We start from the raw sequence: 23,765 nt of genomic DNA on the forward strand, positions 1-23,765 counted from the left end.
AAATAGATTAAAATAATTACTTTAGTTGCACCTAAGATGGTACTTATTGTTAATTTGCCAAAAACTCTTCTAACTTCATTGTTGAAGTTCTTACAAAGTGTAATCCTAAGAAATTGGTTAGGTCAACATCCAAGACCATCTGAAGGTGTTGGTCACTTTTATCTAAGCCTCATAGGTAGTCTCTAACGAATCCAAAACACTTACCAACTTTGTTCTTAATATAATGAATTAATGGTAACCTATAGATGTCAACCAGTAGATCAGATTCAAATAGTATCTATCTATTACTCGATTCAAAAAAAATAAAAGAAAATTCATCCACCATTAACCCACTCTCCACCTATTATTTGTGCAAATACTTGTTTATTTAATTAACAAATATCTACAAATAACAAATATATGCAGATACGAATAGTATACTATCCACACCCGATCTATTTATAAACGAATATCAAAACAACAGCCACTCACAATCTATAAGTAATAAATATGTACTAAGTATCCGTCACAGATTTTATTCACAAGTATTCGTAAACACGAGTTTTTTTGCCATCCATGTTCATTACATAGCAAATAATCTTTAAAAACTTGATATCCTCATTTATTTAACTTTTCTGGTATTCTGAAATAAGAATTTAAAAAACTATCACAGGGTTCGAAACCCCCTTTTGTATAAACTAAAGCATATTTGAATATCCATTTCCAATTATACAGACATTCACTTCCAAAACATTCTGTACAAAATTACAGGAATGATTAATTTACATGAAAGGAATTAAAAGCTAAAAAGTTAAGGTCTAGAAAAAATCAATTTCAATTCATCAAAATTTAACTATAATAAAGCTAAACTGAAACAGAAAAGGAAAGCAATTATTGGAACAACTTTCTGCTTCATATACGTTTATACTTTATATAATTTTACTAATAAGGCCTAATCATGATTATTACCTAGACAAATGCAAAAAAAAAAGTATATACATAATGGTGTGGCTACTTCATAACTAGGCATTTATCTACATCCACAATTATTACATATAAATAGAAAGAGAATGTTTGACAGCAACTTGTAGGGTGAAAGAAAAGGTCTGCATGGAAAAACAGGGGACATTAGTTAGTGGTCAAACAATTCTCCCAAGTTCCATACTTAGAGCTGAAGCTTCCTCCCCCACTCTGTTGGGCATGCTCAGAAATAACACTGCGAGCACAAACATCCCAAGTCCTTGCTATATCCCCAAGTGACATAGGTTGTGGTAAACTGCGCAAAGATATGCTGAATTTTGCCTTTGCCTTTGCTGAAAGATCTTCGTTCTCTTTACTGTAAGAATAGAAGACAGATGATGCATTAAGAATATGTTTCCCATCAAACATAGATAAACCATGGTGAAGGTGAGAGGCAAGACAAGTATTTTGTAGATCATCATTATTTAGAAAGGAAAACAAACATTCCAGAGAGCACCTAGGTTATAATAACAAGTCTCATAAGCATACATAATTATCATTATTTTAATAAATAATGTAAAACGAACGACTCTTAAATCATATATAGGTCCTAAATTTTTGTGAACATTGAAGTGATCATAACACAGGAGATACCGAAGTGCTTCTCAAAATCTCACCTGGATTCAACTGGAAATTTGTCTAGAAGTATGGGAGAACAGTTAGGATAATTTGCAGGAACCAGTAAACGCAGGGGCTGAATAGGTGACTGTACAGTAAGAAATGAAAATAAGGCTAAGAAAGAAAATGAATAATTAAATAAGAAGGCTTAAGATCTCAGAAGTGGGAACTCACCATCTGTGCTGAAGCATATTGGGATTTTAAGCTAGGGCTGAGAGCCACAGCAATGAAAGAGCACTTGACAAGGATTCCTTCTGCTCCTTCAACAGCAGGTGTTGGATCAACATTGCTTATGTCCACTACTGTGTCGATAAGTTGGTGATTAATATCCCTTATTTCTTCCAAAAGGGCATGGTTAACCTACCAGCAAATCTTCCGTATCAAATAAAATACCAATACAGCGGATAAATTACACATTTACAGATAAAAACCGGAAATTATGTGTTTTTCTTTAGAAAGTAATAACTTGATAAGTCTTGTTGTAGAAGTTATTATCCATTTTTTAGCAAATTAGTAACCATGGTATTTGTAAGTCTTTTAGAACATTATCTGATGAATCATCATGCTCTAATGAAACACAAACAGATTTTAATATGATGAATTTAATAGAATGTCCATATGCTATATTAGCAACTTCAATGATGTACATAAGTGAGTTATTCACACCAACAATAGGTTCTAACTTCTAAGCTTATGCCATAGTTGGTCATTGTTACCAAACAGGGTGGATAAATAGTAAACACGAGACAAAGTAGTGTCAAACATGCATCAGCCTTACCACTAAATCATTTCTTAATGTCGTGCAATTACTGCTATAATTCTTTTATCTTGCTTGCTTGTTATTTAACTAATTAGTAATTTCTACATCACTTAGTAAAATTTGATATAGGATTAGGACTAGGAGTGTATGCTATGGGAGAAAGTTGGAGTAACATCCATGTTGAGACTCTAGATCCTGTAAGCCCCACTGGACAATTTAATATCAGTAGACCATCTATGAGTTTGATGATAACAAACACTCCGTTTGAATGTGTATAAAATGTTTGAATGTCTTATCTCTTTCATTAGACCATCCAACGCTTCTGGCAAGTCTTGTGATAGACGGTTTAATAGGACCATGTGAGTTCTTAACACGAATTTATTTTATAAGTCGTAACAATCAAATATTTTCTAGATAAATATCAAGTGTTTGAAACATTATTTACAACGTCTATGTTATCCATGTTTGGAAATATTTTTATTACAAAGAGTCGGGTAAACATCTACTTAAGGAAACAAGTGAATCAATGCATTTATGATTAATTGTTATATATGAAAATCTTATTTGAATTGTTTCTATACACATAACCAAGGCAAAAGCGCTTTTAAGATTCAAATTAAAACTCTCCATATCAAGCATCTAAGCTAAGGAAGATGAAGATTCTTGCTGAAGATTCAAATTAAAACTTTACATATCAGTCATCTTCCAAGCCTATATTAAGAGTTCAAGATAAACACGAAAAACACACAACTGCCATATACAATTATTTCTATCTAATAGTGTTCTTTGTGGGTGAGAGATTGCCTTTGTAATCCTTCACATTGTGAAATAGACCTAGTGATCTTCAATTGTGCTCTCTCTGAGAGTGTTCTATTCTTTTGGGATTTCTTAATTTAAAGGATAGGTATAACCTGAGTGGTTTATGTACTCGTGAGAACCACAAATGGTTTATGTATTCACTTGTAACCAGGAGTGGTTGGTTACTAGTTTGTAATCAATTGATTGTTTAGTGGAACTTTTTAATCAGTTTGCTTAAGAAAAAACTGGACATGATCTTTAGGTGAATCAGTATAAAATTTGTTGCGTTGTTTGTTCTACTTGTTCCGTAGACGGATTAGTCTAGTTCTACTCAAGAATATCTTAAATTATAGCCTAAATGAATTCCCAGTTCTGTGTCTGCTGCCTATACGAGAAAATGAAAATGTAACTTTACATATTCTTCTAACTGACCGTTATGTTTTTATTTTCACTTCAGGTTTTCATAAGCACTTTAGTAGAGAATTAACATAATCATAAACTTCAGTAGAGAAAGTTAGAATATTAAATAAAAAACGTGAAGAATTAATGTAGATTCAATGCATCAATAATCCATGAGACAAACACATTTCTAAATCTCAAGTCCAGCCAGGGAACAAAGATAATCAACAGAAAATATGATAATTATAAAATAAAACATACCAGTCAAAAACATATTGTTTATTACCTCGATTTTCCGTTTCTTGACACTGGATGTTGCTGTTGACTCTAGATCAGAAGCCTCTGAAGCAGTTAACTGCTTGATGCTATCATTCATGCTACCAGCAGATAATACACCATTCAAGGGTATAGCACTTGTGTAACGTTTCATCCTCTTAACTCCATTGGTACCATCTTGGGTAATGAAATTTCGAGCCTGAAGGCGACAATTAGTCATGGAAACCAAATCCTCACCAACAGCTGCTCTGGATCCGTTACCTGGAGCTGATCCTGCTATTCTATCATTCATGCTGACAACTGAACCAATATCACTGACTGCAGCACTTAATGCTTTAGATGACATTGATTTTACCTAGAATCATTAGACATAAATTTGTCATCTATAATTCCAAGCATAGCAGTAAAATAATTAAGGGAACCTTTCACACTTTAATTTGTCAAATCTGGTTAAAATGTAGAATAAAAGTATACAAAACCAGCATCAGATATGCTTCAATACTGACCACATTAATTAGGCGTTCAAGAGGCTGCTCTGTCACAGTTGACTTCCCAGAAGTGGCAGCTAAAGCATTGCCATGCGCACCATCCTGACCACTGAATTCTGCCAATAAAGGAGACGCTGAAATCCCAGGAGTCCCAATGGCAAGGGATTGAGGTGGTGCTACTACACCCCCTGTTTGTTGATGTCCAATATTTGCAGCATTTGATATTGATGAAACACAGGGAACGGACTTCTCAGATTCCCCTGGCATAGGAGATGGAGCCAAAGGCGGTGAAGGGGTAGGTCCTACAAAGGGTGAATTAGAAGATTGCAGAGGAGTTGCAACTTTAGTTTTAGACGGGAGATGATTTTGTTGCTCAACCTGGGGAGATGAATGTTGCTGAATCTGAGGAGATGGTGCCTGAAGGTGTTGGGGTGAAGAAACAGGAAATGCATTCCCTTGTTTCAGCTGTTGATGGGAGTATGCTGAGTGTTGACCTGATGTAAGATGTTGTTGAAAGACCCCTGGCTTAACACCAATTCCTTGTCTCATTTTTAAGTCATTTATATCATTCATTTGGTGAAGCTGGGACATTTGATGTGTTTGCAATTGTGCAGATAGCTGTGGCTTCGCTGGATGGTGTAGTTGCTGTTGCTGCTGCTGCTGAAAGAGCTGCCTCTGCACCATTTGACGATGCTGAAATTGTTTGAATTGCTGAGTCTGCAGCATCTGCTGTTCCTGATGTTTCAGTTGGTGTTGAAGTGCACTGGAACCTGATTGAAGGGAATTTGGTTGACTGACATTTGCTCCACCTTGTGATTGTAAGGAATTAATGTTAGTCTGTAGTTGAGGAGTACTAACAGGAGTTTGCTGGATGGAGTTCATTGGAACATGTTGAAAGGAGTTCACAGAATTTCCTTGTCCAGAATCTAAATTAGCTCCAGGTTGCATCGAATTCATCATATTCTGCTGTCCTGCTGATACACCAGACAAAGGATTGTGCTGAGAGGTTGCAATATTATTCTGCTGCATGGTTGGCACAGAACCTTGTAAATTTGTTGACTTCAGCTGAGAGTTCATTTGATTTTCATGAGACTGTAATTGCGTAACTTGGGATTGGGGCTGTTGCATGGAGGACATATGGGTTTGGGGAATCTGTCCTACCTGCACAGAAGACATGCCTTTCCTGGGTCTACTTTGATTTATGAGACTTATAATCTGCTTCTCATATGATCCCAATTTTTCCTTGAAATGAAGCGTAATGCTCATCTTGGGAATCTGTACCAATGTCATCATACGCTCCAACATCATTTTATATGCCCTCAGCTTATCAATCTGATCTGATTTCGCCTGTTGGGGAAGAGAATCATGCTGATAAAAGGAAGCAAATGTACGTCAAATAGAGGAAAAGCAAATACATATAAATAAATTGAGACAAGAGTCCTCATGCCACCAATAAAGATTTTAGAAGAAATCAATACCCTCATTCATAATATTAATTTATGAATATATCTTGCAGTTATAGAAAATTAATAACTTTAAATATGTTTTTAATCCCTCTAAAATAAATGTATTTTGATTTTGATATTGTAAAAAATTTTCTTCGTTTTAGTCTCTCCAAAATTGAAAAAATCACTATATAAAATATATTTTATAAGAATTACGCAATTTTTTTTAATAAAATATACATTATTTATCTATGCTAAAATTGATGTCAAAAACTAAAATTACTGATTTCCAATTTTATTGGGATTGAGATGAAAAGCAAAGAAAAAAATTATTGAGACCAAAATCAAAATCTGCTGCTTTTATATGGATTAGAAACATTTTCGAGCTAAATTAAATTATATGCTTTCTGGATTTAAATGAATAAATCCTGCTGATTAGAGAATATTAATTTATTACATGTTGATATTTTTTATTCTAATCCCTACATCACGATAAATTATATGCAAATAAGTATAAAGATACCTGCTGAAGTTTATTAGCAACTTTTTGGTACACTTCATTCATATCTGGCAAATAACTTTCTTTCATGGCTTGGATCTGTAGATTGAAATAAAAAAATCAAATAAAATAGTTAAAATGTCATGAACTTCGAGATCTCTCATGCAAATAAATAACATCAATATCATTTTTGCATTGACAATTAGAGAGAAGTTTCCTTTTCCGCCTTTTGTAGAGCATCATAAATAGAAAGTTTAACTTTTATGATTAAATCAAGATCTCTAAAAAATAACCAGTTTGCGCTTCAAAATACCGTTCAAATAAATATAGCATCAATAATTACAAAGAGTCTTTCTTAATGGCAGGCTAGGAGAACAACTAAAATGATAAAAAAGGTAGTGACAAAAGAAAACTCACTTGACATAAAACTAAAACTTGAAAGAAAACAATATCTAAGCATTGTTTCTGAATTGATTATACTACTACGCTATTTATAATATATATATATATATATATATATATATATATATATATATATATATATATATATAGATATAGAGAGAGAGAGAGAGAGAGAGAGAGAGAGAGACGGTTTCTAATAAAGCTAACTTGCTTAGAGGAAACAATACGTGAATAGAGATATCTATCCTTCATAATTTGCTAGTGAGTTATTGCAATTGCTTTGTGGGAAGTCTCTTGATCAGTACAATTGGCAATTGAGACCCTTAAATGCTATAACTATAAGACCATTATCTAGCCCTTTCTTGACAAATGGTCTATCTTTATGTGTCTTAAGAAGTGGACTTTAAACCTAATTTAACCTAACAACTTGTAAACTAAGGTTTGCATCCATCTATATATTATAACTTTGTCTTATTTATAGTTGATGTAAGATCTCCAACACATACCCGTCACACTAGACATATACATCTTGAGTGTGGAACTAGAACTTTATGGGTGGTCCGATAGCGGCCCAAGAGATGGCATAATAGGCCCAACAAACAACAAATCTCTCACTAGAATATGCTTTTTAAATGGCTCAAATATCATTTTAAAAAATAAATTTTAAGCCTAACTCAACTTTACAAAACCAGCTTGTAAGGTGAGATTTGCACTTACTTATATACTATAAATTTTCCTTATCTCATCGATGTAGGATTTCCAACAATGAGCTTTATTCTGTCATAAAGAATTAAGTTGTCTGCAGTACTAATGGGTGACTTGTTATCACTAAAGAACTTTATAGAAGTTTCATATTTTAAGAACATCAAGTATGATATCTATCCATGATAGCTTACAAATCCTTTGTGCCATAGGTTACACATTGCAAGACACTCAACCTTGAACAACATTTTAAATTCTGCTTTTCTATGTCATCAATCAAGAAACTTGGCAAGTCATATGGGCCAAGATCACAATTGTTCAAAGAAAGATCTAAGGTCAATCCCACTTCAAACACTTGTAGTTGTTGGACCAGTTAAGGTTTTCATTTGGTACATAAATGTTGAAGTGTTGGGTATGCTCTATATTGGTTCAGTTTCTTGGGTTTAATACTGTAGAAAGGTTCCAATTCTAGTTCATGAGATTGGGTTAGAGGAAGTGTATAGGACTGAAAAATAAATTACTCGGACTATATTACTTTACTTTTTGAAATACTCTACCAGTATAAGTGATGTGTTGCATTTTAGTCCATTATTTAATATTATTTCATTTAGGCATATTACATAAGTTTAAACCTTTATCTTGCATATTTTTATTTGTTTTTACTCTTTTATTGAGTAAATTACCTTTTTGGGTGTTTTATAGTTTAAATCTTTATCTTGTTATATTTCTTTTTGTTTTTTACTATTTTATCAAGCAAATTATGTATTTTTAGTGTTCTATATGTGTGCAGGGACAGTTTAGCATGGAAAGAGATTGTAATTGGTAAAGGTTGAAATATACACATTTATGCACATGGCTTGCACACAGGTGCATGTTTAAGCAAAATTTTATTGCCTTATTTTGCTTTTGTTACTGCAGGTCTAATGTTGTTGAACCCATATGCTTTAAATAAACACCTTTAGTGAGGATAGCCATATTGAACTTAAGAGGATCGACTACACATTCTCGGTTTGATACATTTTATTCTTCTCTTGAAGGATTGCTCTTGGCTATGTGTGAATAGTTCCCTTCATTCTAGGACTGGAACTTAACCCCTAAAGATTGTTGATCTTTAATTGAATTTTCTATTATTTTCTTTTGGTTTCTCTTCTTGATTGTTCTTTTATTGTTTTCGTTTTTCACAATCATAGCCACGGGGAAAGATCAAGAGCTGAACCTACAGGGGATGAACTTAGGTTTTAAAACATAAGAATATATTTAATTCCTCAAGCAATAAATGAATTAACAAAGGACATAATAATGGGTATAATTGAACATAGCCACTATGAGAGCAGGGGTCAAATCAATTAGATACATATATGTATTCTGAGAGGGAGCGTAGATTACCTTTGGTTAATTTACCCTCAAAAAGAATCAAAAGAGCATAAAGTAAGACATTAAATCAATAGAAAGTCTTCCTGTCAAACTCAATCCTGAAAGTTTTCTCACAATAAATTTTATCTTTTAATTATGTTACATTCTCATTTAAATTCTTGATTTTCCCCCCAAATTTGTATTTCATAATCAATTCTCAATTTCAACGAATTCCTTCTCCTTTTGCTTCATATTAAAATGTGATAAACACACAATCCTTGTGGATTCGATATCATTACTTGGCTTGCAAATTTCACGCATCAATAACAAGTGATTTTTATTTCATGAAAGGTAACGAAATAAAAGTGATAAGAAACATTGTACCTTCTGGTAAGCTTCTTCTTGCCAATCATTTCCACTAGGTTGTGCAGACTGTGTTGTAGAATCCAGAGAAGCTGCAATAGGTATGGAATGAAAGCTTCTATTAGCTCCCAAAAATATATAATGGCAAGGAGAAAGACGCAAGTGTAAGAGCATACTTGCTGATGTTTCTGAATGATTTCTTTGAGATTGATACAATTGCTTTTGTTGATCATGAACATTTTGTTGAAGTAAGGATCCTGATGTTTGAATTCTTTGCTGCATATCACGTTGTGAGGGATTTGGCTGCTGCTGCTGCAAGCCCAATTGCTGTTGCAACTGTGTAGACTGAGTGTGAATCTGAGGCATTAATTGCTGTTGTGAACCCAATGGCTGTGACTGCTGTGAATGAGGTAGCAACAAATTTAACGAATTTTGTTGTGATTGTTGCTGCATTGGAGCCTTTGGTTGTTGCAACATGTGTGCAGAGTGAAGACTTGTGTGCATGTCTGCATTGCCAGAGTCAGGTCCAAGCAAATGCTGCTGCTGTAACCCAGGGCCATTATTTCCCAATTGTTGTTGATGTACATTTGCTGGGTTGTTTTGCTGATTTATTAATTGTTGTTGTCGCTGTTGTTGCAGGCTTGTAAGATTACTTTGTTGTGAAAGCATCCTCTGAGGTTGCTGTTTATCACCAACATTGTTCTGTTGCCCGAGCATCTGTGAATGTTGCATGTTTGCTGTATTTGACTGAGGCCCCATAAGTTGTTGTTGTTGTGCAGGTAAGATTGTCTGTTGAGTGGCTGGTGTTTGTTGCTGATGTACCATAGAAGTCTGTTGTTGTTGATGCCTCATAACTTGTGAATGTTGCTGAGGCATGGACTGCATTGACTGTTGAATACTAGTAGATTGCTGAGAAGATTGCAACTGATTTGGTTGCATAAGGCTTTGCTGTTGTTGCTGCTGCATCTGAGATTGCTGCTGGAGCTTCTGCTTCAGATACTGCTGCTGGTAAAGAAATTGCTGTGGACTCTGTGATTGCAGCTGTTGTTGTGAGGGACCAACCTGCTGCCTTCCTGGCATTGTTCTCTGAGAACCGGGAAACATACTCTGCAAGTTGGAATTTTGGCTAATAGTGCTTCCAACTGAATTTGGCCCAGGTATATTCTGTATGTTAGAGTTCTGGACAATATTTTGGCTGGGAGTCTGGCCTAGACTAGATACAGGCGGAAGGTTAGGTTGAGATGCAACATTATTTTGAACATTTTGAGATAGAAGCTGCTGATGTGACTGCATCTGACTAGACAACGGAACAGAATGTTGTTGCCCAAGATTATGAACTTGAGGCTGCAAAACAAGTCCTATGAAAAAATTTATTTGCTGGGTGAGAAGTAAAACATATTGATAACAATAAAGCATCAATATGTCAGGAATTTAATAACACGTGGAAAAGATTAACATAAACATTCAAAACAAGGATATCTAAGAAGACAGAGAACAAGGACACAAACTACACAGATAATATGAATGGCCAATAAAATCAATTTTATTTGTTTATGATATTTTAAGCTGAAGGATATTGTATAGTCTCAATAGCATCAGCTTGCAGACATGATTGGATAGGAAAATCAGAATATTACTAAAAGGACAAGAATGCCAAAAATTAATCAAATATATAAGGCTTGTGTGAATTTGGCTCCCCTAAACTTTGGGGCATTTGTAAAGTAACACTACGAAATTTGAAGTCATCCCATTTAGTTCTTAAACTTTAACTACCACTCCAATAGTTTCTTGCTAGTTGCATTAATATTTAACAGAAATGCCATGTGGCAAAATCTCAACCATCCATCTCTGTAATTTACTATTTTAAGTTTAATTTTATCTAATTTCAGTAATTTCCATAATTAAAGTAATGCAATATTTGAAAACAAATAAATAACTAAATGGTACATTTTTTCCACACTGATCAACCCAAATTATAAAGTCAAATTTAACTTTTCTCATCATCCAGTTGATTTATAAAGTATTATCTTCAACATATTTGGAATCCCTACAATTTGTCTCTGCTAAAACATCACGTTGTAGCAAAACTGTTACTATCACTTGCTTTTTAACTTTTTGGTTGATCATTTGTATTTTCTGGTATGTTCTTCAGTGACACAAGGGGGTGGCATTGGTTGCAACCCGTAGTCACTATTTGGTATGCTTGAGTAGGAGCACTGTGCTAGGTTGGGGTAAGGCTCTAGAAAGAGAAAGAGGATTTTATTCTCTCAGAGAAGTGGAGAATTATTGACAAGGAGATGAAGATCCTCTAGAAAGTCAAACAAAATTGATGACCAGACCATATTGGTCATTAATGTCTTGCAAGCAAACTTCGTATGATGTAATATTTTGTAAGTTGGAAAAGAAGAATTTATGTGATGTAGGTAGAACTAGGAATAAAACTATTCAAACAACTACAGCACTTTAGGGATTCCAATGAATGAATAGAATCCAAAAATATATTGATTTGAGGAAGATTACGAGACAGTTTATTCAGAAATCAGATCTCCTCACTCTGTTTAGAGTATGCTTATTTATAGAACTGCATTACACCAATTAACTATCAATGTCATAAATAAAAATCCTAACAGAATAAACTAAATTAAATTGATTCTTAATCAAAATTAATCTGATTGATAATCCTAATTAAATTGATTTGCTGTCACATAGCTTCCTTATTTATCTTCCTATATCATTATGGAGGGCTCCAAATTTGCTATATCATACATGGCACCTCTGTTAAGGATTTAATATAGCTTAACCGGAAGGATATATTATAGTACTGACTAAAGTTTATGAGATAATTGATTAACATCTTGGTAGTATTTTGCAAATTCTCCAATCTTAAGAGAGTGGAATACACCATTCCAAATACTTGTACTTTAATTAGGATTGAACACTTGGTACCACATCAAAATATCATCACCAAACTCAGGCCATTAAATGCTAACCTTGATCGGTAGGTTTATTGCTAGGGCCAACTTGACTGTTAGTCAGGGTGTTTTGGGACTTATTTTCCATTGTAAGCATCTTCATAGATATTTTCCGTAGATAATCAGGCTGAAAAAAGACAAAACACCAGTGCTGGGTCAAACCTTGAATAATTTTCTTATATATTTATGTATTTGCATATGCAACAACAAAAGAAATGGAGGATCCCCAATTTTCAAAATGGACGTACCTGGCTTGTTGCAGCAGTAAAAATCTTTTCTTCAAACCTTTGAGCAATCAGCCGAAGTTCTTGCAATCCGTTAGGACCAGAAAAAGGAATGTGTTTTTTTAATGTGTCCATTCTACATGAAGATAAACAATAGTTTCACAATTAGATAATTTAAGGACGGAGATGTTAAGAATATCAGCCAATCCTAAAACGACAGAACACGGTTATCTGTTAAAAGTTGATGAAACCACTGAAAAAGCCCACACACCCAACCTATGAGAGGGAGTAGGGTTGATGAGTTGCCATGATGGTCTTCATAACATCGTCTTAGGTATTCAGGGATTTAGCTACGATAACCTTTCACCCAATGTCTCTAAAGTTTGTGTTTGTTTCAAAGTATCACCAATTATTCCCAATAAAGGAATTAGGCAATATCACATTCCCATATTTTTTACAAGTTTTAGAAACTCGTTTCCATATATTGTGGATCTCTAGGAATATAAAATATAAAGTCTTGCTTTCTTCCCATAGCGAAATGTGGATATTCTACATTCTCACGAGAATGAAGGTAATTTTCTATGATAACTACCTATCACGTCTTCATTCTTCCACATTTCTTCTTCTTATATTTCCTGGCAATACAATATATCTTATAACAAAAATTACTAAATATCAATTTGTAACCAAAATTGTGAAAAAAAAAATAGCACAACACTACGGAGGAACCAAATACAAAATCCCGAAGTAGTGTACTCAAGACATATCTTTTGTTTAATTATAATGGCACTTCAACCAAAAGCTCCAAAATGTTACCAATATATTAAACTGGCAAAGCATTGCTCTCCCTTCTCTTTCTAAATCTCCAAACTAAATAAAAGAGAAGTGCTCTGCATTTAGAGTACAGACCAAATGCTCACCAATGATACAAAAAGGTCTGTTCTATCAAGTTATGCAACGCAACACCAAGACCAAGTTGTACAGCAAATTGTAAAATCACAACAACAACAACAATGACAATAATATTAGATAGAATTCCTTCTATATAACAAACAAAAGAAACCTTATGAAAATGTTGTCAATTTAGGGATTCATTATTTATTTATTTATTAATTTGACTTTGATAGGTAACAACTGGTAAAAGAACTAATCAAATAATCTCAAGAATACAGAATTAAAATTGAAGCTTACATTTTGTTGACAATTCTTTGGCGTGACTCCGGTGGTAGTTGAGCTCTCCAGTCGTTTGTATCCATAGTGGGGTTATTACCTTGATTAGGTCTCCAATTATTGGAATCCATCAAATTCAATCACCTGAAGTATTCGAAGACAAAATGCTATAATCAAGTCAGATTTTAGATGGAAACATGTAAAGGGAGGTACATATACAATAAAAGACATCATATCTATATTGTGGCTACAGGGTTGATGGTAACGACTGATATATAAGCACACAAACGAACTACAAGCATAAAGTTTTGCCAACTTCAATCTTTCCAATTTCCAAAACCTCAAAAGTTAATAAGAACTGTGGTAGATTCAAAAGGGATAAGGTACATTTGGAAGAGTCTTCATGGAACTGATTTATCATATAAGCACTTTACAGTTATTTGGTTAAAATCTTCCCATAAAATCCTTAGCTTATCTCAACGAATTTCACGGTTAAACTTTTCAGTTAGGCTTACAAATATAAACATATTGAATAAGCGCTTAATTAAGTTGTTTGTCCAAATGTGCCCAACCTCAGTAGTTCCCAAGATATAAAGATAACTAGGCAGTTCTTCTGAACTAGAACTGCATAAAACAGGCAGATGACTCTTAGATATCAAAAGCGGTAGTGCATCACCAGTACTAATTTCACTAAAATCATTGTCCAAACAAAAGACTTGTCCTTCAAGGGGATCTGAAATTTTTAAGCTTAGCAAGAAAGGCACTTTATTTGAAGACGATGAAAGAAAAACATAGCAAAAATACAAATCAGTAGAAACAAGAGATGAAACCTTCTTATCCAGATTGGAAATGCAAAAAAGAGAACAAGTCAAAGGACCCTATACAACAGGAATACTTGCAAAATCTAACACCCCAAAGTATCCTTAAAGGCTTCTTGCTTCACAAAATGGATGAGGGAGGTTCATTATATGCAACCTTCTTCCCCTTGTATATACAAAGTTGATTTTAGATTCCAATCTGTGACTAACTGGTCACAGTAGGCAACTTTACAGTTGAGTTGGAACTCATCCTCAAAACAGGAATATTTATAAAGATCTAAACCACATCACACCAAACAATAAAATTATGATGAATTTTATTCCTAAAAGAACTGAATAATGTTGTTGAAGAGACCAAATCTAGAGTAGATGGAAGAAGATTTATGCTAATAGTATAAACAAAGCATCACATATTAAAACTTCCAAAAACCTAGAGCTTAAAATTGATAAATAGATAACTCCAAAACCAATAATAACCCAATGATATCTCATTTCTTACGACAAATATTGAATTTCATCAGAAAAAAGAAAAATCCCTTTAAAGATCAAATTGACTCAGTCAAAAGCTAACTGTGTTTGTGGATTCCTCATGTTATAGTCTAATAAAATATTCATCTAGGAAAAACTAAATCCTGAACAAAGAATAGAATACCTAGCTTATAGGTATTCTCCTCTACTCCCATTTCATTTCTTTCTTTATCAATTCCTCCAACCTCAGACTCCTTCCTGTAATCTAGAACACTCTACAAATAATTTCAGCGCAGATTCTCCGTTTATTTTCAAAATCACAACAATTCAACACATATCGTCAATTCCAATTCCATCACCATCCTCATCAATTACAAAACTATAATTATTCAGAGTTTCAAACAATTCAATTCTTACACAGAAGAACAGAAAGAAAAATAGAATATAATAAACAAAAGAAGAAAACAAAAACAAAAGAGATGTACCGTGGGCTATGATCAAAGGTGACTAGCAGGGGCGGAGAGAGAAGAGTCGTCAGGTGACGGCTCCTCCAAATCGGAAATTGCAGAGAACTGAGGTTTTCTCAGCCTAATTCACAGAAGTTTATGGTAATGAACCAGTCAATCTGACATTTTTTTCATGTTAAATACACACAGATCATTCACAAATCACAAATATATAATTATTATTTTTCTTAGAGAGGTTTTTGCCTTTTGGTATAATTCTAACCTTCAGAGACTAACAAACACTGAAATTAAAAATAAATAAATAATTAATTTCTAAATAATTTCAGGCGGTTATTGCGAAAGGAGCAAAATTACTTACAAAACGTTCCTCCTCTACACGCTAACTTCTTTTGACTTTTCTCCAAAAAGATAAGTTTGGGAATAATATTTTCTTGAGATTAAATTAAATTTATAGTCAAAATGTATTAAATTAAACATTTTATTGAGATATTAAATCAAGATTTAGAATTATTAAAATATATTATTTTATAATATCTCATCATAATATAAGACTTCTTTCCATTCTCGTGTTTACATGTAATTAATTTAGGTTGATTGTTATATTGTACTATTAATTTATAAATTATTGTTTTCATTATTACACGTTATGCAAGTGAAAATACGTATAAGTGCATTTATGTTAAAATTTTCATAATAACAAAATTTAAATTTTTTTTATAATAAAATAATTTTAAAATTTATATTGAAATTACTAAAAATTATGGGGTTAAAATAATCATAGGCAGGTAAATAAGAAAAATAATTTTTTATAATTTGTATGAGTTGTTTTGGAATTTATGTTCAATTTACCTTTTTAGGAGATAAATAACTATTTACATCTAGTCCTTTGAATTTATTTCCTTTCCTATTAACATTCTATTTATTTAAACATATTTTTATTTTATTTCATTTTTGCATCTAACATTTTATAAATGTAAAAGTAATATTTGACAAATATTCTAAGTTTTTATTATAAAAATATGAAGACATTATTGTAAGGAAAAAAATAAATTATACAGATACTTTCAATAGTATTTTAAACCATATTATTCATTAATAAATGTTTATAAAATATTATTTTACTAATTATTGAAGAATTAGAAATATATAAATATTCCTATATACAAAAGAAATACATCTTTTTATAATGATTTAATTATGGATGATAAGGGGGAAATGACAACTTCCAATACATAATACCAATATTTGGCTTGCATGGTTTATAAGAATTGTCAAAACGGGACACCCGGTCCGACCTTGCCTGGTCCAACATGAGTTGGTCACTTAGTGAGCTAACCTAACTCGGCTCATTTATTAGCGAGTCAGAAAAATTGGAACTCGACCCGATTCAGGTTGGTGGATAAACGGGTTGGTTCACTGACTTACTTAATTATAATTTTCTTTTTAAATAAAAAAATTTACAAACTTTTTAGAATTCAAATCTAAACAAATTTCACTCCCAACATGGGTATTTAATTAATTTTGAAAATAAGGAACCTACATAATTTTTTCAAAAAAAAACAAAATAATAAATATTTTTTTTATAAAATAAAATTAGGTATGTGGATTGATGTGCCAACCCGGCCCATCACGAGTTCAACCCGCATAAACAGGTTTAAATGAACCGGGTTTAAATCTGACTCACATAAAAAAAAGTACAATTTTTTCAAACTCAACCCAACACAGACCCGTGGTGAACCAATTAACTCGTGAGTTATAACCCATTTTGACAGCTTTAGCCTGCATTAATTTAAATTCTTAAAATCGATCAGCATCAACACAACATATACTAGTGTTTCTTCTAAATAACTTATTCATCCACATTTCTTTTTGTATATTCAAATATAGTTTGTTCAGTTGTGTCCAATCCATCCAAAATTAGTTTTCTCATTTACCTTTATTCTATTGTTTTTGTTGAATTTAAAATCATTTATACTTTTAACAAGCTTGTACTTTATTTAGACTATAAATATAAAAAAATTATTATGCGAGTCACGGACTAAACTACAAACTAAATATTATATGAAATGGATTAAAGAAATTAGCTCGTATTTCTTATTCATGAACTTATTTTTTACGGACAAAAACAAGACTGACCAGCTTTTTACGGACAAAAATGAGAAGGACCAACTTGCATGATCATCTTTAAATTTAATTTTACTTAAGTTTATATTCAATTTTAATTAAGGTAACTTTAGTGATATTATTAATCGGTCTTCAAAATTTAATTAGATAAAATTTTAAAAACCTATCAAACATTAAAACAATATAAAAAATATGTAAAAACATTAATTAGATAATAAGTATGTCAAGGAAAAGTAAATGTATACCATTCTTTCTTCTATTACTTTTCAAGAGTAAATTTAAAAAAAAATTAAATAAAAACTTTTTCTATTTTTGAAAGTTAGAGAATTTGTTAATAATAGACTAATAACTTATTAATATTAAAATTCTCAAAAGAACTTTTATATAAAATTATTTAATGCTATTACATTATTTAATATAGTCATGTTTAATGTATAAAAAGCATAACCAACCTATGTATCATGTAAAAGTTGAAAGCGGTATACATATAAATACAGTAAAAATAAGGGGATAAAAGCATTTTAGTTAGACTATAATAGTTTGATTAGTCTTTTTGTTAGAGTATAATAGTTTGGTTATTAAAACATAACTAAAATTCATATCAAGTTTTTCATATCAAGTTTTTCTATGATATGCTCAAATTTTAATTAGTGCAATTTTATTTTTTATAAAAAAGAATTTGAAAATGTGATGGTAACTATTATAAAATTCACAAACATTTTGTAAAAGAAACCCCATAAAAATATAAATATAAAGTGGTGGTTACTATTATTCTTTTTATTTTTAATATATAGTAAAATAACTAAAAATAAAGAATATACCGTTTCTTTTATTAATTTTGATTAGAAAGTAAATTAATTCTCGCTTTGAAATTCCAACTTTAACTTTCTCTCTACTTAAATAAAAGATAAGACTGATCTCAAAAACCCAATATAGGTACCAAGCAATCTACAAACATTTTTATAATTATTTATATTCTTTAATCATTATAAGAATTTTGATAATTGAATATAATTTAGTAAGGTGTGTTTATAGTTGATCTTATTGAATTTAAATAGCGTTATAGAATATTAATAATTCATCTATCCAATATACCATCACCATTATCTAATTTAAATTTTAAATAGTTTTTTCATTAGATTGTTTGCTAGCTGACGTAATGTAGTATTTTATTAATAAAGTGTTGTCTTTTTCCTGAAAATAGCATATTGTGAATTGAGGCTTAGTTATTGATTTAAATATTTAATGTGTTATAATGTAACTTCAATTAATAATTATTATTATATTTATAACCAGCTTTCCACTTTGTTTTATTAACCTATTGAATCTTCACTTGGATTCTCTTTGGGCTAACAATCTTCCATTTTTTCAACTTTATTTTAATATAATTTTCATTTATAATATTATTTTATAACAAATGTTAGATGTTGGAAAATTGAAATCAAAATCTTTTTTACTTTCTTCTTTCAAACTTTTCAAGCCAATTTTATAACTTTTAAGTTAAATTCAGAATCTCCTTCCATTTCGTTCTAACTTTACTTTCAAGCCAACTTATAATTCGGATTTCCATTTCAATGTATTCTTTCAAACCAATAAATTGGAGAATACACATTTGAGAAGGGATAATTTCCTTCAAATTTCTGTGTTATATATTTATAAAATAGAGAGATTTTTGAGTATTTGACAAATATAGATGCATGTCAGAAAGAAGAGAAATAAAACAGTGACAATTTTTTATAATACTTCTTAATATATTCTTTAAATCAAAGGTGAATATTAATTAAAAAACGAGGTTAGGTGGATTAATTAAATGATTGTAATACAGTAAGCAACGTATTAAGTATATATATACAACTGTTAAAAGATGATACAGTTCACTCTCCAAAGCATAAAATACCTACATTACATTCTAGTTCAAGGCCATGTTGTTTTGAGTGAATTTGAGGGGATTTGAGAGAATTTGAAATGATTTGAAGATAAATATTTTTGTCGTTTATTTGAGTGAATTTGGAGGTAAATGAGAGTGAATTTGAAAATAAAATTTGTGAGAATTAGTATAGAATTGTATTAACGTGACAAATGAAAAAAATTTATTTCTAAATTCATTCTCATTTACCTCTAAATTCACTCAAATAAACAACAAAAAAATTTATCTTCAAATCTTCTCAAATCCCCTCAAATTTACACCCTGAAATCCACTCAAAAGAAAAAGGACTAAATGATTAGTAATCATAATTCACCATCTTGAATTCTTACCAAGTTAATTAAGATCTTGCTTAGAGTGAAAGTTGCTCCATATTAGAGAAATTATGGTGAGCTAATATGGTTTTCTTGGTCTTGTGGAACTACATCATGGTCATGGTTTTGTGGAACTACACCAGGTGTTGTTGTTGTTGTCCTTAACTTCTTTGCAGACATTTGAACTTGTCTTTCTTTGACGAAGACAACCCACAAAATCACAGAAAACATTACTGCAGTTGAAACCACCACCAAGCCAACGAATATCTGGTGGCTGTTTCGCTTGAACGAAGGGCAATCATGGTCATTGATTTGATCAAATGTTGCTATGACAAAAGAACAGTTTAATAGTCCAGCAAAGATTGGACCATTTCGATACAGTGAGTCACTCAAGTTGGTAGCCACCATAACCTTTGAGTACAGGGAAGGAGTCAGTCTCCCCATTGTAATGCATACACCAGATGGAGATGTATCGCATAAAAAACTCTGATATGCCTGTCGATCAACCATATTAACAGATAAACACAACATCAATAAGATTTAAAACCATAATACCAATAATACCAATAAGATAAGAGTCCGATCTATATAAAGAATTGATGTTATCTTAAATTCAAACCTTAAGCCAATAAATTTATGAGTTTTTTTTTATAAGTTGTTCATCTTATCCATTTTAATTAAAGCATATATAAAGGCAATGCAAGAAATGTTTAGCGTATGAAAGTGGAGTTTGTTGAGTTTAATTTTCATATCATTAAAGATATTATTAACTATAGATAAAACTAGTTTATAATATATTAGTAAGTTGTAACTTTACTTTATAAGTCAATCAACTTACTGGCTGGTTTATAAAATTGAGTTATTATATACAATAGTACGAATTTATAATATATTAGTAAGTGTAACTTTATTTTATAAGTCAATCACCTTATTATTGTAAAATTGAGTTATAATATATAATAGTTCGTGAAAATTGATGTAGTAAAACTTGTTTAATAGATTTTGTATGTTTTATTAAGGCCTTGCATGATGGTTAACGAAATTTTGAGAGAAGAAAATGGAGTGTTGAACTTACTGTAGGTGCACCCTTTAAGGTTATTTCCATGGTGTCGCATTTTCTTTCAGTCATGTTAGGGAAAAATGGATTGCAGATGAGGGGCAAGGCTGGACCAGATTGATTGTACTTTATATCCTTATCAGCCATTGGAGGATTATCGTTGTTGGCAACATTAACTACAAATTCATTAACCAAATTTACCACAAGGTACGAGGTGTTTTTGCTTATGTCCAAGGTTTTCTGGGTTGTTGCCTCATCCATGCAAGGAAGAAGTTTACTTAGAGCTGATTCACTTCGTGGGTGTTGAACCCATTCATCAATTGCAACACATGTGTCAGCTACACCACTGGAAGATGAAATCAAAAATAAACAAACAAATCAACTACAAATTGAAGATGAACATGGTTGTGATAATTTGATAGCACTTACTTATGAACAACCAAAGATAAGCTGCTCAATAGAAATGTGATTGTGACCAGAATCCACCCAAAGAAAAGCAAGCTGCAGTACTAAAAAAACATCATAAAAAGAAACATAGTACTAGGAGGGAAATTGAAAACACAAAAAAATTAAAAAAATAGACAATTAATTCAAGAGAAAGAAAGAAAGAAATGGAACTAAGTCACCTACATATAAACGACTACTTTCCAGCCAAAAAAAGAGACCACTGCAATGATAATTAAAACAATGTATAATGAGTCAAATGCATGCACTTTTTGTTCAAAGGAAATAATCATGCAGGAGTTTATATACTTACTGAAGCCAATCGCTGCCAAAATAAGCATCATAGAGCCAACAATGACCAGACTCTCGCTTCTGGAATTTACAGACACTGATTCAGTAAGATGAATTCAATTCCTTAACCTAAGTTTCACAAAAGGCAGAAAACAAATGCTATAGCAACATACTTCATTATTTATTACAGATTATAGTAAAACCTAAAAGATGTTTTCACTCACACAGCATTCAGGAATTCCATTGAGATTCTTGCAGTTTTCTCTGCTTGATTCCTGATAATATCAGCTTCATTGGTGAATTCTTCAGCCATTTCAATGCCTTGCTTGATATCATCTGGAAGAGTAAAACCAGCTACTTGTATGTTCTTGGCCGCTGCAAGATTGGTTACCACGTTTTGAACAATATTGAATATTGAGTTTGCTTTCGTGACCAGAACATCTGATACATCGTTTGCAGTAATCTGGAATCTCTCCAGTCCAGTGTAAAGGAAAAACCCTCCAATTCTGCAACGTGGGAGTGAACACTAACATGGATTCAAGCATGTTTCTCAAAAAATATACGAAGGGATAAAAGGGACCTACGCTGTCATGATCAAGAAGAGCACGATAAAGCTGAGTGACACTACATAAATTATTCGAGAGCACTCAGCACTGTGCTTTCCCTTGCAGCAGCCACAACAGCTCAATAAAGCTATGAGGGTGAAGGAAATTGCCACCATGAAAAACCAGCAGACAGCAACAGCAACCGGAGGAACACCAGAAAAAGCAAGAGACTACACTCCAACCAATTTGTAGCAAGACAATTAGATGTTATATATGTATCTTTATCTATATAAGTGTCGTATTGTGTCGGTGTTCGATACGTGTCATATAAATGTCATATATGTCATATTGTATCAGTGTTCGATTGTCAGACACATGAACACACCATTTATGAGGCATGTCCAAGCTTCATATCATGGTTAAAAGGAACACAAGCATAAGGGAAAACTAAATATTACAACATATGCAAAATTTGCAACATGTGATGAAAAGTACATGCTATTAGGGTTCATTTGATATTGAGTTGTCTAAGGTAAATTCATGAAGATGATTGTAAACTTTGGTAGATATATTACATTCAATTTTACATATTGATTTGTGATATATATGTATGAGCTCCAACTCAGAAACTTATGATTTTTTATCTAACATCTTTAAAGTAGTGGTTAGGGTAGGAAGATGCTTAATATTACAATGCAAAAGAGTAGATCATGGCTTGTAAAAAACATTGATGTGTGGAGAAAATGAGGATGCATGTGGGTAGAAAAACAAGAGGTTCACACCATATAATAATGTGTATTGGTAATATCCCATCCACCATCGTAGTAATTGAAATCATTACTTGGGTCAATTCTGTACGTTCTTGTTGCTGCTAATGGTATTATTGAGTTATTCTCAGGTGCAGAGTTTCCATTCTGGGTTTCTGTGATAAACAAAAACATTTCCCATATCAACCATAATTTAAAAGCAGCTAGGAAACAACACAAGAGGTAATATTCAAAACGACAACATTTGATGTGACATTAATGTCCAAAAAATAAACCTTTTGGGGACCCTGAATCTTCTGCATGGCATGGAGAAAACAAGATCCATGAAAGAACAAGAATTGAAACGAGACGAACCATTGGGTTAACAAGGTGATAGTAGCTTCCCAATCACAATATTGGTGGTGCAATTGTGATTGGGACGCTCATAAATATGAACTTTAATTGAGTTCGTTGGGTTTATCACAATAGGAGGAGTATCTATTCAAATGATTTATGCATAGTTCAAGATGTTTGTTTCCCAACAGGGAAAAAGGATGTTGTGTTAGGAAAAGTGGAGAATGAAAACAAAACACAAAAGCTATAGTTAGATATCATGGTATCTACGAAATTTGTTAATGTTTCAATTTAGTAAAAGGCAATCCAATCCACAACATACGGTTTTTGGTTATACTATGTTTAAGGTTAGAAATCTAATCGTATTACTGCTATGAAATATATAGGAGGTACAACCATTTGACTTAAATAGAAAACTTTGTTGATTTTATATCTCTCTTGATTTTCAATCTTTGAGTTCCTAAATTCTTTCTAACAAAGAAATTCAGTATATATTTATATATATTTTAATGAAATCCCTTATTTATCTTGTTCAATTATATATTTATATATTTTTTATTGGTCTAAATTAAATGGTATATTTAAAAATAAACACATATGCACACTGAGAAAATATCAAATTGAAAAAAGGTTTCAATACATATAGTAAAGGTCCATAAAAAAAATATAAAAGTTCACAATTTACGAGGTATGACTGTTTACTCAATTCATTGTTGCATTTATTTTTATGTACATATATCTAACT

The 23,765-nt window shown here is 32.0% G+C and overlaps 2 protein-coding genes across 4 annotated transcripts; both read right to left on the bottom strand.

The window, feature by feature from the left end:
• Positions 1-798: 798 nt before the first annotated feature.
• Positions 799-15,472, bottom strand: LOC124835940 (mediator of RNA polymerase II transcription subunit 15a-like). Of its 3 annotated transcripts, none has more exons than XM_047310976.2 (12): positions 15,240-15,472; positions 13,490-13,612; positions 12,323-12,434; positions 12,093-12,201; positions 9,279-10,460; positions 9,124-9,194; positions 6,307-6,381; positions 4,357-5,706; positions 3,861-4,205; positions 1,792-1,977; positions 1,617-1,705; positions 799-1,315 (listed from the first exon to the last, which is right to left on the bottom strand). In XM_047310976.2, exons 2-12 carry the CDS (start codon positions 13,597-13,599, stop codon positions 1,108-1,110), a joined length of 3,837 nt encoding a protein of 1,278 aa, XP_047166932.2. In that variant the 5' UTR covers positions 13,600-13,612; positions 15,240-15,472; the 3' UTR covers positions 799-1,107. The 3 variants fall into 3 exon arrangements, with proteins under 3 accessions (XP_047166932.2, XP_047166931.2, XP_047166933.2); XM_047310975.2 differs by having other exon boundaries at positions 13,490-13,635; XM_047310977.2 differs by lacking the exons at positions 12,323-12,434; positions 13,490-13,612; positions 15,240-15,472 and having other exon boundaries at positions 9,279-10,446; positions 12,093-12,200.
• Positions 15,473-19,652: 4,180 nt separating this feature from the next.
• Positions 19,653-23,044, bottom strand: LOC124835866 (envelope glycoprotein B). Its single transcript, XM_088101407.1, has 9 exons — positions 22,963-23,044; positions 22,703-22,842; positions 21,960-22,150; positions 21,600-21,881; positions 21,398-21,456; positions 21,271-21,307; positions 21,070-21,141; positions 20,659-20,986; positions 19,653-20,078 (listed from the first exon to the last, which is right to left on the bottom strand). Exons 1-9 carry the CDS (start codon positions 23,042-23,044, stop codon positions 19,653-19,655), a joined length of 1,617 nt encoding a protein of 538 aa, XP_087957533.1.
• Positions 23,045-23,765: the final 721 nt, after the last annotated feature.

Source organism: Vigna umbellata, chromosome 11 (assembly GCF_029865625.1).
Source record: "Vigna umbellata cultivar VRB3 chromosome 11, Vumbellata_1.0, whole genome shotgun sequence".
Classification (NCBI taxonomy): Eukaryota; Viridiplantae; Streptophyta; class Magnoliopsida; order Fabales; family Fabaceae; genus Vigna; species Vigna umbellata.